The sequence below is a fragment of the Hordeum vulgare genome, chromosome 3H (assembly GCF_904849725.1).
Source record: "Hordeum vulgare subsp. vulgare chromosome 3H, MorexV3_pseudomolecules_assembly, whole genome shotgun sequence".
Taxonomy (NCBI): Eukaryota; Viridiplantae; Streptophyta; class Magnoliopsida; order Poales; family Poaceae; genus Hordeum; species Hordeum vulgare.
Window position 1 is genome coordinate 620,855,060 of NC_058520.1, and position 15,795 is coordinate 620,870,854.

The window sequence follows — 15,795 nt, forward strand, 5'->3', positions numbered from 1 at the left end:
ACTTAAAATGGAGTTGCCTTGACAACCGACATGTGTGAGATGGCATGTTGTTTTTGGCATAGGCTAACGTGAAGGCATGAACAACGGACTAGATAACCTCATAGCTGATTCGATGTGATGAAGTTGAAGTAGCTTGTTTTGAAAAAAGGTGATGACTATGACTCTTGCGGTATTATTTCGTTCCGCCAGTCATAATTTACGTGCGTGAGGGAGGACACATGGTAGGTAGGCTAAGTAACATGGTAATTCTCTTATTATTGATTAACAGAGAGAGCCCTAAGGCAACGACTTAGCCAGGAGCAAATCTGATAATGAACTACCGATGCAAGTACAAACTCTTTCAGTTGATTATTGAAAATGACGATACATACGTAAATTATATGGTACAACCTAGGAATGGTTGATTGATGTCGTCTCAATGACGCATATTCAATTCAACGCGGTGAAGAATGACGACGAGGCAATGCAGCAACGTTCGATCAAGCAAAGATGTTGACTCCCAATTTTCCGCGATTCAAACATAATGGATGACGTTACACCGTCGTTGGTTGGCCCGTGCGGAGGGAATCGATGCAAATCAGAAGTAGCAGGAGGATGAATGAGGTTAAAACCACATTAAAACTGCTGCTAGGAATTTTATGAGAAGGATCATATATAGTGACGCTTTATAACAAGGAGGAAGGAAAAGAAGATTTGGTTTGAACGGAACGGAACGGGAATGGAATGGGAATGAGAAAAAAAAAGAAGAGTGGGGGCGGATTCGTACGTCGTGGAAGAAAACCGGATTTGATTTGGGGGCGGACGCGTCCGTCCCCTCCCCCCCTCTCTCTCTCTCTCTCCCTCCCTCCTTCCGGCGGCGGCTCACACACACACAAAAACTAATCGATCGGCCCGATTCACACGCCACCGCCGCCCGCCGCCGCCGCCGACCTCAGCGCCGCCGCCATGGGTGACCTGGCCTCCACCTGCAAGGTCTGTCCTCATCTGATCCGCCCATCTCCTCTGAGGGCTGTGGCCTGCTTGCAGGCTTGATGCTAATCTAATCCAATCGATTCGATTCGAATGACCTGGACCTGGTGTTGTTCAGGACAAGCTTGCCTACTTCAGGATCAAGGAGCTCAAGGACGTCCTCATCCACCTCTCCCTACCAAAGCACGGCAAGAAGCAGGTATCCATATCCCTCTCCCTCTACCTCTTCCCAAATAGTATCTATCGATATCCCAAAGCACAAACAGTATCTATCGATATCCCATCCTTGTTCATTACTACCACAAGCACAGCACTACCTTCTTTCTTCACCTCTATCTATCATCAACGGATCCCAAATTACTAGCCACCACAACACCATACTATATTCTAAATTCTAAATTGTCATGTACTTTGTTTTTTTTTTTTTTTTTTTGCAGGAACTCGTCGATAGGATCCTCGCCCTGCTCTCCGACGACCAAGGTCCGCCCCCCTTCTTTCCCCTCACCCTCTCTCTCTCTCTCATTGCAATGCACCCCTCTCAACTTTAAAACGATGCTACATTTCTTATCCTTGCAAACCACACATACTCTTCTTTTTCACCAAACCACCTATCTATGTCTATGTGCCTGCTTCAGCCCAATGGCACCTGGGCCGAGGGAGGAGGAACGCACCCAGCAAGGACGCGGTGCTCAAAATAGTCGACGACATATACAGGTTAGCTACCTATAAGCTTTCATGCCATTTCCCACTGCTCCCCCTTCCTCACTTCATTCCTTTTTCAGTGCTCTTGGTAGCTGACTTATCATCACACTATTTTATTCATTGCCATTGCCATTGCCATTGCCATAGCAGGAAGATGCAGGTCCATGGTCCTCCTGACCTGGTATCTCACCACCAGCTGCCTGTGCCGGATTTCAACCGCATCATCAAAGCCAAAAAGGAGCAAGACCAATTGGGCCCTGACTCTGGCTGCCTCTGTGGCCAATCGTTTGTTCTCGGAAATGTGGTCAAGGTATGCTCATCTGCCCTGGCCCCCTCTACCAGACCAGTACTCTACTTGTCCTCCTGCTCTCCCTTTCTGCATGTATTTCATCTTTTCTGTCTGTGCTTCTTCCAGTGCGACGATTGCCACGTGCAGCAGCATATGGACTGTGTGCTCATTCCAGACAAGCCTACAGTGGGCGTCAGACCTGAAGCTCCACAGCATTTCTATTGTCAGTTGTGTCGGCTAAGCCGAGCAGACCCGTATGCCCTCATACAATCTACTTGATCCGCTATTTCTTTCTGTAATTTGCCATCTTCACAAATATGACGCACTAATGTTGCTTGAAACTTGGAAGCCATCAGACTATTTTGTGGCTTCCAGCATTCAAAGCTGGGATACTGTTGCCGACAAAACAAATTTAATCATGATCCTTTTACATATATCCACTGGATTGTTGCAACCTAAGTAGGTTGTCAGGTCGAGAGTTGCATCTTTTTTTTTTTTTTTTTGTCAATTGTACATTGCCCCTTACCTCCAAGATTAATGTAGGTTTAATAGGTTTTTTGATTACCATATTTTTAAATATCACTGACCTGCAACGATGCAGCCTTCTACTCTGATTTTTTCATGGCATCATAGCATCAGTTGTATCTTACTCCCTCCGTCCCATAACAAGTGACTCAACTTTGTACTACCTTATAGTTTAACTTATTTAAAGAAATCCTGTTTAGGGTAGAGGATCTTTTTAAGTAAATTAACCACCTGTCTTCTCCCACTTGTTTTGTTTGTTTAAGTGCATCCTATTTTTTTTTTTAACGGTACAATCCAGAATCTTGATGAATGCATTGCAGTGTGAATGACAATTCTCACAGTGAGATGGAAACATAGACATCAACTGTATGACTGATTGGTTGATTCAGACTCCTATTATTTCCCGGTAGGCTGAAAAGGAGCCTTATGGATCTTATTTGGAGCTCTGGTGTGGAAGTTCATGTTGTGCCTTCGCTCTAAAACAAATAGCACTACATGAACTGTGTTCTATTCTTCTATTATATCATGACAATATCCTTGAGGCAACAAGAATTAAGCTAATAAGTTTCCTATTGATCCCATAGAACTTTGTATTTATTCCTGCATGGATTGCTTGTAATTGAAAGTTTTTCTGCACATTTGCTACAGTGACTATTTTGAACCTGCAGATATTGGGTTACTACTGGAAATCCTTTACTACCTGTGAGATTGATTACAAATGATGGGTGAGTGTAACTTTACGGGTAATGTATTCATTGATTGTCTGGTAATTGCTACTGTTATCTTTAACCCGTCCACCATAATCATCACTTACTGAGTATTTCAAATTATATTGCAAGGGGTGACCTTATTTGTAATAGAATACTCTTCGATGGCTTTATGTGCTACATACAGTCCACAATAATATCCTTACAGAATTCTCAACCATCTACAGAATGAATGTTCCTCAGAGTGTGGATAGAACTTTTCTACTTACTCGAGCTGAGAGGGAGACTGTTCAGAGAGTGGAATATGATATTCAGGTTTGATTCCCTTTTCCACTGAGACTGATTATTGCCAACCTTTATATTTTCTTTTCACAAGGACAATGACACTTTAATCCTCCCTCCGTTTTTATTTACTTCGCATATTAGCTTTGTCTCGAGTCAAACTTCATAAACTTTGACCAAGTTTATACAAAAAATTATTAACATCCACAATGCCAAATCAATACCATTAGAATTGCCATTCAATATATTTTCATACCATATACTCCCTCAGTCCCAAAATAAGTGTCGCACATTTAACACTAAGTACAAATTTTGTACTAGAGCAACAACAACCAAGCCTTTCAGTCCCAAACAAGTTGGGGTAGGCTAGAGTTGAAACCCATAAGATCTCGAAGCCAAGTCATGGCTCTGGAACGTGGATAGCTAACTTCCACGCACCCCTGTCCATGGCTAAGTCTTTGTCGATATTCCAAACCTTCAGGTCTCTCTTAACGGACTCCTCCCATGTCAAGTTTGGTCTACCATGACCCCTGTTAACATTCTCAGCACGCTTTATCCGTCCGCTATGCACCGGCGCTTCCGGTGGCCTCCGTGGAATATGTCCAAACCATCTGAGACGATGCTGGACCAGCTTCTCTTCAATCGGTGCTACCCCAAGTCTCTCTCGTATATCGTCATTCCGTACCCGATCCTTCCTTGTGTGGCCACATATCCATCTCAACATGCGCATCTCTGCTACACCTAACTGTTGGATATGTCGTCTCTTGGTTGGCCAACACTCCGCGCCATACAACATCGCAGGTCGGATAGCTGTCCTATAAAACCTGCCTTTTAGCTTTTGTGGCACTCTCTTGTCACAGAGTACGCCAGAAGCTTGGCGCCACTTCATCCACCCAGCCTTGATTCGGTGGCCCACCTCTTCATCGATATCGCCATCCTTCTGCAACATGGACCCCAAATATCGAAACGTGTCTCTCTCCGGTACCACCTGTCCACCAAGGCTAACCTCTCCATCCTCGTGCCTAGTAGGAAGTATATATTTGTTATTGAGGAAGTGTAGATTGTTTTTGATAAACTTGGTCAAGTTTGACTTAGGTTAAAGCTAATATGCGGAGTAAATAAAAATGGAACGATTAATGTCATATAGAAATTATTAACAGTGTGATGCTGCTTTGTCATAACCTGTTTAAAGGGGAGGGTGCTATAAAATTTACTGAGTGGCGTGTTCCTGATTGCTTGTCATGTTGTCAAAGGCAAAACTCCAAGATTACCGAATTGCAGATTTTGTTTGTTTATGATTTTTAACCTTTTACCTCATGCTTTTCGCTTTAGTATGAATAAATGCACTTTTTTATGTTATGTTTGTACAAGGATAAAATGCCTATGTTTATCTCATGCAGGGCCTGTGAGCCTGGGCTGCTGGAGTGTTATATTTTCGTTTTAGGGTTAAACTCCTTAGTTGGTTGTTTGCAAAGACATCCCACTAGTTTTTCACTTTTTTGTGTATGTCATGCACTATGTTGCTGATGAGGGCATGCTCCTTTGCAGGTTTGGTGTATGCTTCTGAACGACAAAGTTCAGTTCAGGATGCACTGGCCTCAGAATGCAGATTTACAAGTTAATGGTACAGCTTTTCCTTTTCAGCTTTCTAGTACAGTTCAGATCTCAGACACGACTAGTTATATGATTCATGGGGTCCTATTTATGTGTCCTCGGACTCAGAGTTAAGAGTCATTTTTATACTCCAAAGTAGAAGTAGATATATAACATTAATACCTTGAAATAGGCCCTTGAGTCATGTTGTGTGGTTCACTGCTATCAAGTAGTGAATTTATCAATTTACTTTTTGAAGTTTTTATTTGTTCATTTATAAATTTAAACACTGTATGCAGATATGTACAGTAAGCTTTGTTTAGGTGTTGTAATGCATTTATCTTGTTTTCGTCAGGTATACAGGTGCGAGTAGTTCCCAGGCCTAGCACTCAGTTACTAGGGATTAATGGACGTGATGATGGGCCGGTGGTGAGTTCACTGCTATTTCATTGCTAGTGCATCTTAACCAATAGAACCATGTCTATCATTTGTCTTTAGCCATCTTAAAGTTACCATTTGCTTTTCTTGTCAATTTAATTTAATTGTGTGAGTTCCCTTGTAAACAACATATCTGCACAGTTCAGGACTTCTATGTTTTTGCACTGCTTTGCAGATAACAACCTTTTGCCGAGAAGGACAGAATAAAATAGTTTTATCAAGTGATGATGCTCGACCATTTTGTTTTGGGATCAGAATCGCGAAGAGGAGGACAGTTGACCAGGTTTTTTTCTTGCCTGTTACTTACCTAGCTATTGAAGTGAACTGTAGAAGATGCAAACTTCTCTGGCTTGCTGATGTTTGAGTTGCCTTTTCTGTGATGGTTGGATTGCAATCTGAAAAAGAATGATTTGTAAGTGGATCGTAGACGTGCTCACAATAACCGAAACACTTAATATTGCCCTAAATGTTTGTCAATAAAAAAATGATAAATCAGGTAACTTTGGTAAGCACAACGGTCATTTCCCCCCTTTATGCTGATCATTTTTTCAACTCTTAGTTTTACACCCAGATTACTTTTTAACACATGTTTCCTTATATTAATTCTGAAGTTGACTATTTTATGTGATAATAAACACGTTACTACAACATTACCTTTTCAGGTTCGAAACTTGGTGCCAAAGGAAGCTGATGGCGAGTCTTTTGAGGATTCTCTTGCTCGTGTTTGTCGCTGCCTCAGAGGTGGAAATACTACAGATGATGCTGACAGCGATAGTGATTTGGAAGTAGTTGCTGACTTCTTTCCTGTCAGCCTGCGCTGTCCTGTAAGCATTTGTCTACATATTTCTGTTTTCCTGTGTATGAGATGCCTATTTTATTTTGAAATTTTAGAAAAAATCCCATATATGAACAGTATTTATGTCGTTGATCAATGAACTGGTTGTCTCTCGACACTGGCCTTTTACATGCCACACTTCCACTCTACTAGTTAAGAATGACAGACATTAAAAAAGTTAAGAATTCCGACTCCAACCAAGTGGTATCTATAGCTGTATTTGGCTGCCATGATGTTCATATATTATCACCATGTATACACTAAGCTTTTTCACAGTGCTTCACAGAATTCTGGCAAGTTTGAAAAATGTTTAGAATTTCCGAGTTGACTCCAGCCGAGTGGTTATCTAGCTGTATTTGGCTGCCATTATTATACTCATACATTATCACAACGTACAAACTAAGTTTTTCCACAGTGCTTCACAGAATCCTGATATGCAAGTCTCAAGAGTTGATCATTTTTTATATCTGATAATATGTCACAGAATAGTGGATCCCGGATAAGGACCGCGGGAAGGTTCAAGCCCTGTGCTCACATGGGCTCTTTTGATCTGCAAACTTTTGTAGAGCTGAATCAACGGTCAAGAAAGGTAATATTTTGTTCCTCCATATGTCCATAACTAGGATCTCTACATAACGGACATCGTACTTTGGCAGGGGCGGATCCAGCCCAACGGGCCGCCCCGGGCCCCTTTGTACACTGTAGCATTTTGGGCTCAAGATACAGTATTTCGCTACAGTATTACAAAGGATTTGGGCCTCACACCCCGCCCCCGGCCTGGGGCCTAGATCTGCCACTGTACTTTGGTTCAACTTGTGTTTGGTCCATTTGGCAATGGGCATGGTAATTATGATTGGTCGGTCCATTTAAATGCCTACTTTCTTTGGATTGGCGTGGCCCTATTTTAAAGACTCGTTGGTTTTTGCAGTGGCAATGTCCTACATGTCTGAAGAATTATTCTATTGAGAGCTTGATCATTGATCGGTATTTCAACCGGATCGCTTCTCTGGTAGGTTTGAACAGTTCATTTTCATTTCTGTGTATTGTTAGCAGTTTTGTGTTTTTCTTAAGACTGTTCTTGCGATTCAGGTTCGGAATTGCAGTGAAGATGTTACTGAGATAGATGTGAAACCTGATGGCTCTTGGCGTGTGAAGGGTGATGTTGAAGATATAAAATTGTCCCTCTGGCACCTGCCTGACGGCTCCCTGTGCGAACTGAAACAAGACGCTAAACCTGTTACTGGTGATGTAAAATCTGAAACTTCAAAAATTGGCAGCAAGGGAAATCTAGGTCTTAATGGATTGTGGGAGGCTAGTAAAGCTGTTGACATAAAGCCCTCAAAGCCTGTGAGCAGTAGCCATACTGGAATTTACAGGGATGGGGACTACCTAAGTGTGAGCGAGTGCAGCACGCAAATTGGTGAGATGTACAGAGTTGATGATAGACCACAGCAACAGCTCGAAGACGCAGATGTCATTGTTCTCAGTGACTCCGATGATGACAATGTTGTGACAGTGTCTCCACCAGCTGCCTATAGTGATGTTGGTGGTTTGGGATTTGCTCCCATTTCTGCGCCAGGAGTTGCTGAAAGTTACCAGGAGGGTGGTGTAGTTGGGGGCCTTGGCCTTGATTTGTTCAACGACAATAGTGATATTTTTGACATAACTTCCTGGTCTGCGCAGCCCCAACCAGAGCAAGGGTTTAATTTTTTCGGAACTGATATTTTACTTGGTTCTCACAACTCATCTGGTGCAGCGTCAAATGGCTATACCCTTAACTGCCACGCTGGCTCTAGTGATACTTCCAGGGTTCCAGACCCTTCTACCTGCCATGTACGCACCAGAAGCTTGGTCGATAACCTGTTGCCTTTCGGCAATGATGATTCTTCTCTGCGAATTTTTCTTCCTATTCAACCATCTGGTGTTCCCGTTCAGGAAGAACGGAATGTGCACGATGACATGGCAAATGCGGTCCAGCCCGATGATGACGATGAGGACGATGACTGGATATCTCTTACACTTGCGGCGGGTGGAGGTAGTAATGAACAGTTTGAGGCAGCAGATACGGTGAGCCCACAAGCACAAATCGCAGTGGAAGAGAGAAGGATGGAACCAGCAGAAACGCTGAACCTACATGCACAAACCACAGTGGAAGAGAGAAGGATGGAACCAGCAGACATGCTGAACCCACAAGCACAAATCTCAGTGGAAGAGACAAGGATGGAACCAGCTGATACCTTGAACCCACAAGCACAAATTACAGTGGAAGGGACGGAACCAGCAGATACGTTGAGCCCACAAGCACAAGTTACAGTGGAAGAAAGGAGAATGGAACCAGCAGATACGGTGAACCCCCCACAAGCACAAATTTCAGTGGAAGAAAGAAGAATGGAACCAGCAGACACATTGAACCCACAAGCTCGAATTGCAGTGGAAGAGAGAAGGACGGAACCATTGGGTGATGCTGGTTCGTCTCTTTTTCTTATGAGTTCAGTTTTGTCTTTTTGTGTTATTTATCTGCTTTTGTCCTGATCGATGAACTCCACTGATAAACTGATTAAACTGGCCCAATACTATGTGCCAGTGTTTTGTTCGTCTAGCATTGACAGTCCTTATTTTTCTTTTCCTTGTGTTGTTTGCAGAAGGCTCGCATGTCGGCTTGAATGATGGCAGGCATAGCAAAGAGAAGTCGAAAACAAGGGCTGAAAAGATATTTTCTCCTCCACGGCAGCCTCGATCTGTCAGGCCTCGACTAACGACCCAACAGTGACTCAAGTAGTTCTTCTTTTTCACTTTGGATAGCTGGCATGCACTTGTGGCCGATGTGAAGAAGAAGCAACATGAATGTTTTCCTAGCTTAACCTGATGTACAAACTAAAGAAGTTTCAAGTTGTGAAAATGTGGGTGTGCCTGAAGGACATCTGACGGTGAGTACAACAGCTCTCTTAACAATGTGAATTTACAATTTAGGGGAATAATGGGGATATCTTAGTTCAAACTGGATTGTTTTTAGATATACGATTCAAACCATATATATGTAGCTACACTTGAAGAAGGAATTGTGCACGCCATTCAGTCAGTTTTTGGATATAGATTTGCTTATTGCTTGTATTTTTACTTAGAAGATGTGGCTTTCCCAGCATTGATATGGACGTATGCTTTATAAGTTAACTGTCTTAGTCCATGGATGATGTATCATATTGTGGTTTTAGCTGACTCACACGCATAGTTTGCTCTGTTGGTAAACTGATTCGAAAATAGGCATCTTATTTCAGTGATGGTGAAAGCCGGGAAGCTTTGTCCAATATTTTTATATGGTTGTCGTGCAAAGCTTAGCACAGTGATGATGCATTGAAATTGTTTACCAGATGAAATGTAATTGATCGAAAAAAAAGAATCCGCTGACGTGTTTGTTTTTTCAACATTCCTGCAGACATAACAGGGGCTGGGCAAGGTTTTTTATAGGTTTTGTGGCAGCCAGCAAAATATTTGTACATTTGACCAGACCAGACCAGACTATATTTATAAAAATATATGTGCCGAAATGGAAGGCAAAGAAATAGAGATGTGGAGGTTTGTGTATCAGTAAAGTGTAATTAGGGGTTGGCTTGTGTGTTGCTAATTCAGATGCCTGGTGCCCTAGTATACTTGTTACTCCTTTCCGGAAAGTTGATTTATTATTATTATTATTATTATTATTACATTCTATTCCATGAAGAACAAATGCAGGTCATAACCTGGAAAATATAGCATCATATCATTTGTTCTTTTTTGTTATGCAACACGCTATAAGCATGCGGTGATTATGTAATCATGAGGTTGATATATATATATTTTTTTTGCGGCGGAAATTATGTTAGGTTTTGGATACCTGTATTCATGCATACCAACTAGGTAGTACGGAGTATTCATTAGCTCAGCTGCACAAGTGTGATTGCTGCACGTGTGGAAAATCTAGTTGCTGCATTGTTGTTGTGCAATCTATCTATCTATCTTTGGATGGCCGTCCGTCCTAATTTTAGTTGGTGAGGCTAACAAGCACCGGAATCCGTGCACCCATCCATAATTAAGCAAAGCAAAAGTAGGCTAAATCTGGTTTCATTCCTTGTTTCAATTCCTGGCCGCCGGAGATGAGCTGCTTGTCATGCTTCAAGCCACAGCAGGCGGCGGACGACGATCGTGACGAGGTGGTGGAGGAGAAGCAGGCACCGTCGTCGGCGATCTCCATCAAGCGTCTCGGGTCCCGGAGAAACAGCCTGCGCACCAATTCCAATTCCAAGTCCGGGGCGGCGAGCCGGCAGGCGAGCACGCGCCCCAGCAACATCACCAGCTGCAGCGCGCGCGCCTTCAGCTACGACCAGCTCGCCGCCGCCACCGGCAACTTCCGCGCCGACTGCCTGCTCGGCGAGGGCGGCTTCGGCCGCGTGTATCGCGGCCGGCTCGACGACGGGCAGCTGGTTGCCGTGAAGCAGCTGGACCTGGAGGGCCTGCAGGGCGACCGGGAGTTCGTGGTGGAGGTGCTGATGCTCAGCCTCCTCCACCACGACAACCTCGTCAGCCTCGTCGGCTACTGCTCCCACGGCCACCAGCGGTTGCTCGTCTACGAGTACATGGCACTCGGCTCCCTCGCCGACCACCTCCTCCTCGTCGGAGACCGCCTCGACACCCAGTCGCCGTCGCCGTCGCCGTCGCGGGCGCTGAGCTGGGAGACGCGGATGCGGGTGGCGCTGGGCGCCGCACGCGGCCTCGAGTACCTCCACGAGACGGCCAACCCGGCCGTCATCTACCGCGACCTCAAGTCCTCCAACGTCCTCCTCGACGACGCATTCTGCCCCAAGCTCTCCGACTTCGGCCTCGCCCGCCTATGCAGCACCTCCGGCCCCGGCCCCGGCCCCGGCGAGCGCTCCCCGCGCGTCATGGGCACCTACGGCTACTGCGCGCCCGAGTACATCCGCACCGGCCGCCTCAGCGTCAAGTCGGACGTCTACAGCTTCGGCGTCCTCCTGCTCGAGCTCATCACGGGGAGGCGGGCGGTCGACTTGGCAAGGCCGCCGCCGGAGCAGGTGCTCGTCACATGGGCCGCGCCCATGTTCAAGGACAGCAAGCGCTACCGCGACCTCGCCGACCCGCTGCTCCGCGGCGACTTCCCCGACCGCGACCTCAACCAGGCCGTCGCCGTCGCAGCCATGTGCCTGCAGGACCAGGCCTCCGCCAGGCCATGCATGAGCGACGCCGCCGTCACCCTCTCCTTCCTCGCCGACGCCGCCGCCGCCAGCGCCGCGCAGCCGCTGCCGTTGCCTCCGCCCCAGCCCCAGCCCCAGGCCGATCGATGAAAACTTGCGACAACAAGCCCACAAATAGCTTAGCTTAAGCTCAATTCGATCATTAGGACAGGAGGATGGATGGAGTCGACCGTACGTGTTGATTGATTGATTTTGGCCATGTTGATTGATGACTACAGTAGTTTTCATGGATGGATCAACTAGATAGATACTTGTATGTATGTATATATGAGTACCTGATCGATGATGAGTTGCACTCCAAAGAGCCAGTAGACACAAAGTTTCCACATTATTACTAGTACATTTTTTTTTCATTGCCACTTGTTATTATTAACTTTAATCAGACCGGAATGACGCATTCGTGCTACGGCTAATAGTCGGCGGCGGGCCGATGGCTCAAGGTGGAGGAGGAGGGGGGAAAGAGAGACCCGGAGGACGACGACATGTGCGATGGTATACAACGGAAGGGAAGTAGGGATGGCAATGTGTTGGGTTTGAAGCGGGTGGAGCTGGTCCAAATCTAACCAATGACCCATATTTCTATCCTCTATCCATCCATCAAAGTATACATGGTACAAATTGTACCCATGCTCAAAGGCTATTCAGATATCCATAAAGCTTCATGGGCATAGAAAAATCATCATGAAGCCTTTTGAAAGATCAAATTAACTCTTCATCGTTTGTTAACTAAGATTAGATTTAATAATTATGTTAGTGGATTTGTGGGGGATTAGGGAACATAGGTCACACTTTGACCTTCTCTGACTGTGAGCGACTTGGGCTTGGACATTTGCTTAGTTTAGTATCACTATCATACGAAGTCATGTGTCATACGGGTATCCACTGGATATCAATGGAGCAAAAGTTAAAACTCTGTCCAATCTAGATGTTTATGGGTATCCATATTCATGGATTTATGGGCAAAATTACACTTCATACCCTTTCCCAACTGTGGTCGGGTATCCACGGTTATCGAGATCCTTGGATAAAATTACCATCCCTAAAGGAAAGGGACACCATAACATTTTTTTTTGAAATGGTCACCGTGGGGGAAGGCTCCCCACCTTTCATATTTGAAAAACGAACAGTTTTACAGGATATCACATAAAACATGAGGAGTGCAAGTCACGCCACAGCCCAACGTGTTCCGTTAACAGTATTTCTCTTTTCATTGCCACTTGCCATATTAACCTTAATCACATGTGCGATGGCATGAGGGAAAGGGAAGGAGAGGGAAGGGACATCCGCAACATTGAAAGAGAGGCCACAAAGGTTGTGGAGATTTTCTCTTTTCCCCTACCCATACCGAGTAGCCCCCCGCGTGCAACCAGGAGGGATGCCTTGCCGTCGCTGTCGTCGCCCCCCCTCCCCCCTCTGCTTCTCCATCCCTCCTCGCTGCCGCAAGAGGGCATGACCGGGCAAAGCCCGGTCAGCCCCGGCGGAATCGGCGTCGGACATCTCATGTCTCTACGCGTTGGCTCTTGGCACGGGGAAATGCGTCAGTGTCCTAGGAGTGGAGCTGGACATCGGTCGCTGCGACATGATGTCACACCAACGTGGGTTGGCATTGGTGACGTGGCGACGGTGTGATGGGCGACGATGCACGATCGGTTCATACGTCTTTAATACATCTATAATTTTCAATTATTTCATACAGTCGTGGATACTTTTTATGCAACCATATTCTATTTTATATCATTTTTTGGGACTAACCTATTAACCCAGTACCCAGTGTCAATTCTTGTTTTTGCATGTTTTTGATATTTGCAGAAGGCGTCCAAACATGATGAAACTTTACGGTGATTTTGTCTGGACCAAAAGAGGCCCATGAAGCTTCGGGAGGGGCCTGAAGAGTTGCGAGGGAGCGACGAGCCTAAGGGGCGCACCTGGGGGGTAGGGCGCGCTCCCTGAGCTCGTGCCCCCCATCCTAACCTAATTCAACTTCTATAAATCCGCAAATATTCCAGAAACCCTAGAGAGCCATCCAAAGCACTTTTTTCGCTGCCGCAAGCCTCTGTTCGGGCGTGATCCTATCTGAAGACCTCTTTTGATATATGGAGGTCGCCACCAAGGCTTGGTGTGTTGGCTTCCTCCCTGTCCTCTCATATATATAGGGGGAGGGGTGGAGGTGGCCGGCCTAGGATTTCCCCTAGGTGGGGCGGCGGCCAAGGGTGGCTGCCTTGCCACCCAAGGCAAGGGGTGGTGCCCTACCTTGGGCTTGCCCTAGCCCTTTGGCTGCATGTGCCTTTGGTGGGAGGGGCGCCCAGCCCACCAGGCGCTGGTGCGCCTCTCTCACAGCCCATGAGGCCCTTCGGGGCAGGTGGACCCTCCCGGTGGACCATCGGAACACTTCGGGCATCTCCTTCACAAAACCGGTAAGTCCCGAAACTATTCCGGAACCCGAATACATACTTCCCATATATGAACCTTTAGCTCCGGACTATTTCGAAGCTCCTCATCATGTCAGGGATCTCATACGGGGCCAACAACCTTCGGTTACCAACATATATAACTCAACAATACTATATCGCCATCGAACGTTAAGCGTGCGGTCCGCGCGGGTCCGAGAACTATGCATACATGACCGAAACACGTCTATGGTATTGAGTCATTTGTTGATTTACTCCATTGCATCCCCTCTCTTCAATCTCCTACTTTTCGAGAGTGCATCTTGTGAGATTGAGAGAGTGAGTTGAGCATTTGTTGTTTGACCTTGCATTGCATTTGTTGGATTGGTTTGAGATCCCCACATCGATTTGCTCGAGTGAGAGCCCGCGAGTTTATTACTCTTGGAGGCTTCCTCCTCCTAGAAGATTTGGTGAAATATTGAGAAGCTTGTCAAGAGGCCTAGGTGGGCAAGGTTCCCCCGAAAGCTTCCTTTTCTGGTGTGCTCCGGGGAATGGTGTGAAGTGGCCTAGTTGGTCAAGTTCCTCCGAAAGCTTCTCTGTTTGTGGTGTGCTCCATAGAAGTTGTAAAGGTGTGGTGGTCGCCTTCAAGACCAACCGTGAGTGAATCGAGGCTCATCCGTTGGGGGTGACTCAAAAGTGAGAATACGGTGAGCCACTTGGTGGTGCTCCGGAGCTTTGGCTTCGACACCGCTCCAATGAAGATTATCACTCTCAGGAGTGTGAACTTGGGGATAAATCCACGTCCCTGATTCACTTGTGGTTAGCTCATTCCCTCACCTTTTACTTTCCAGAATTCATACTTACCCATATTGATATATCTTGTGCTAGTTAGAATTGCTTAGTTGGTCCTACATTTCCATATCTTGTGATATAGTTTGTGCTTACTAGTCTACGTAATAATAAAGCAAATACTTCTTTTGGTCGTACGTCGTGGATTTTTTGCAAAAAAGTCCCTATCATTTCTGTTAATTAACCCACAGTCTGTTTATAAGTGAGACCGAACCGTTCTTTTGCATTTTACACAAGGCCTCCTTACGTTTACGCTAAATAACCCACGGTCCAAATTTTAGTAATAGTGAATCATTTTTTTAATTTTTTTACGTAAACCCCATGACATATGTGTTAATAACCCCGAAGTCTATTTAGAATAAGTATGTTTTTTCAAATAACAATATATTTTAAACCGTAAATCCAATTTAAACATGCTATATATGAAATTTGATTAGAAAAATGTGTAGAGTTTGAATATGTTGTTATTTTACATGTTAAATATTTTTAAAATACTATATATGATACAATGTTAATCAATATATGTTTCTATTTTCTACCGACGATCTGTATTGTAACATGTAAACTTAAGCGTCAATATTTGGGAAATGTTATAATGTTTGGGCATGATGTACTTGCACTAGGTTTTTTCTTTGTACATAATTTATAATCTAAGACCTTATGTACATGCCTTTTTTTAAAAGAATCCACACGCGTTTTTACCAATGGACTACATTTTTCTTGTAGTGAATACACAAACGATTTTTATAGGTTGTACATGCACTTATAAAATTGATGAACATCAGAAGTATATGGAGGTTTATTTTAAAAATATTTGAACTATTCATCTGATAGTAATTGAATGTTAATAGTTGATTTTTTTGTTTGAGGATAAGAGTTGAATTGATAAGTACAATCTTAATTTGTGTTCATCTATTGCATGTGATGGATATACATAAAGGATTTTTTGAATAGAGTTAATTTATAAACACGACCT

General features: G+C 44.8%; 2 protein-coding genes across 4 annotated transcripts; both read left to right on the forward strand.

Annotated features, from left to right (window-relative positions):
* The first annotated feature begins 774 nt into the window (after positions 1-774).
* Positions 775-10,038, forward strand: LOC123445763 (E3 SUMO-protein ligase SIZ1-like). Of its 3 annotated transcripts, none has more exons than XR_006631150.1 (17): positions 775-972; positions 1,088-1,168; positions 1,407-1,449; positions 1,605-1,683; positions 1,819-1,981; positions 2,087-2,214; positions 3,154-3,210; positions 3,420-3,507; positions 5,023-5,098; positions 5,423-5,496; positions 5,681-5,788; positions 6,168-6,329; positions 6,825-6,929; positions 7,269-7,349; positions 7,430-8,807; positions 8,983-9,267; positions 9,774-10,038. XR_006631150.1 is itself a non-coding variant. In XM_045122798.1 (16 exons), exons 1-16 carry the CDS (start codon positions 946-948, stop codon positions 9,108-9,110), a joined length of 2,778 nt encoding a protein of 925 aa, XP_044978733.1. In that variant the 5' UTR covers positions 775-945; the 3' UTR covers positions 9,111-9,268. The 3 variants fall into 3 exon arrangements, 1 of the variants encoding a protein (XP_044978733.1); XR_006631151.1 differs by having other exon boundaries at positions 1,822-1,981; XM_045122798.1 differs by lacking the exon at positions 9,774-10,038 and having other exon boundaries at positions 8,983-9,268.
* A 103-nt stretch (positions 10,039-10,141) lies between these two features.
* Positions 10,142-11,914, forward strand: LOC123445764 (probable serine/threonine-protein kinase PBL25). The gene has a single exon (XM_045122800.1). The coding sequence runs from the start codon at positions 10,471-10,473 to the stop codon at positions 11,671-11,673; it is 1,203 nt and encodes a 400-aa protein (XP_044978735.1). The 5' UTR covers positions 10,142-10,470; the 3' UTR covers positions 11,674-11,914.
* Positions 11,915-15,795: the final 3,881 nt, after the last annotated feature.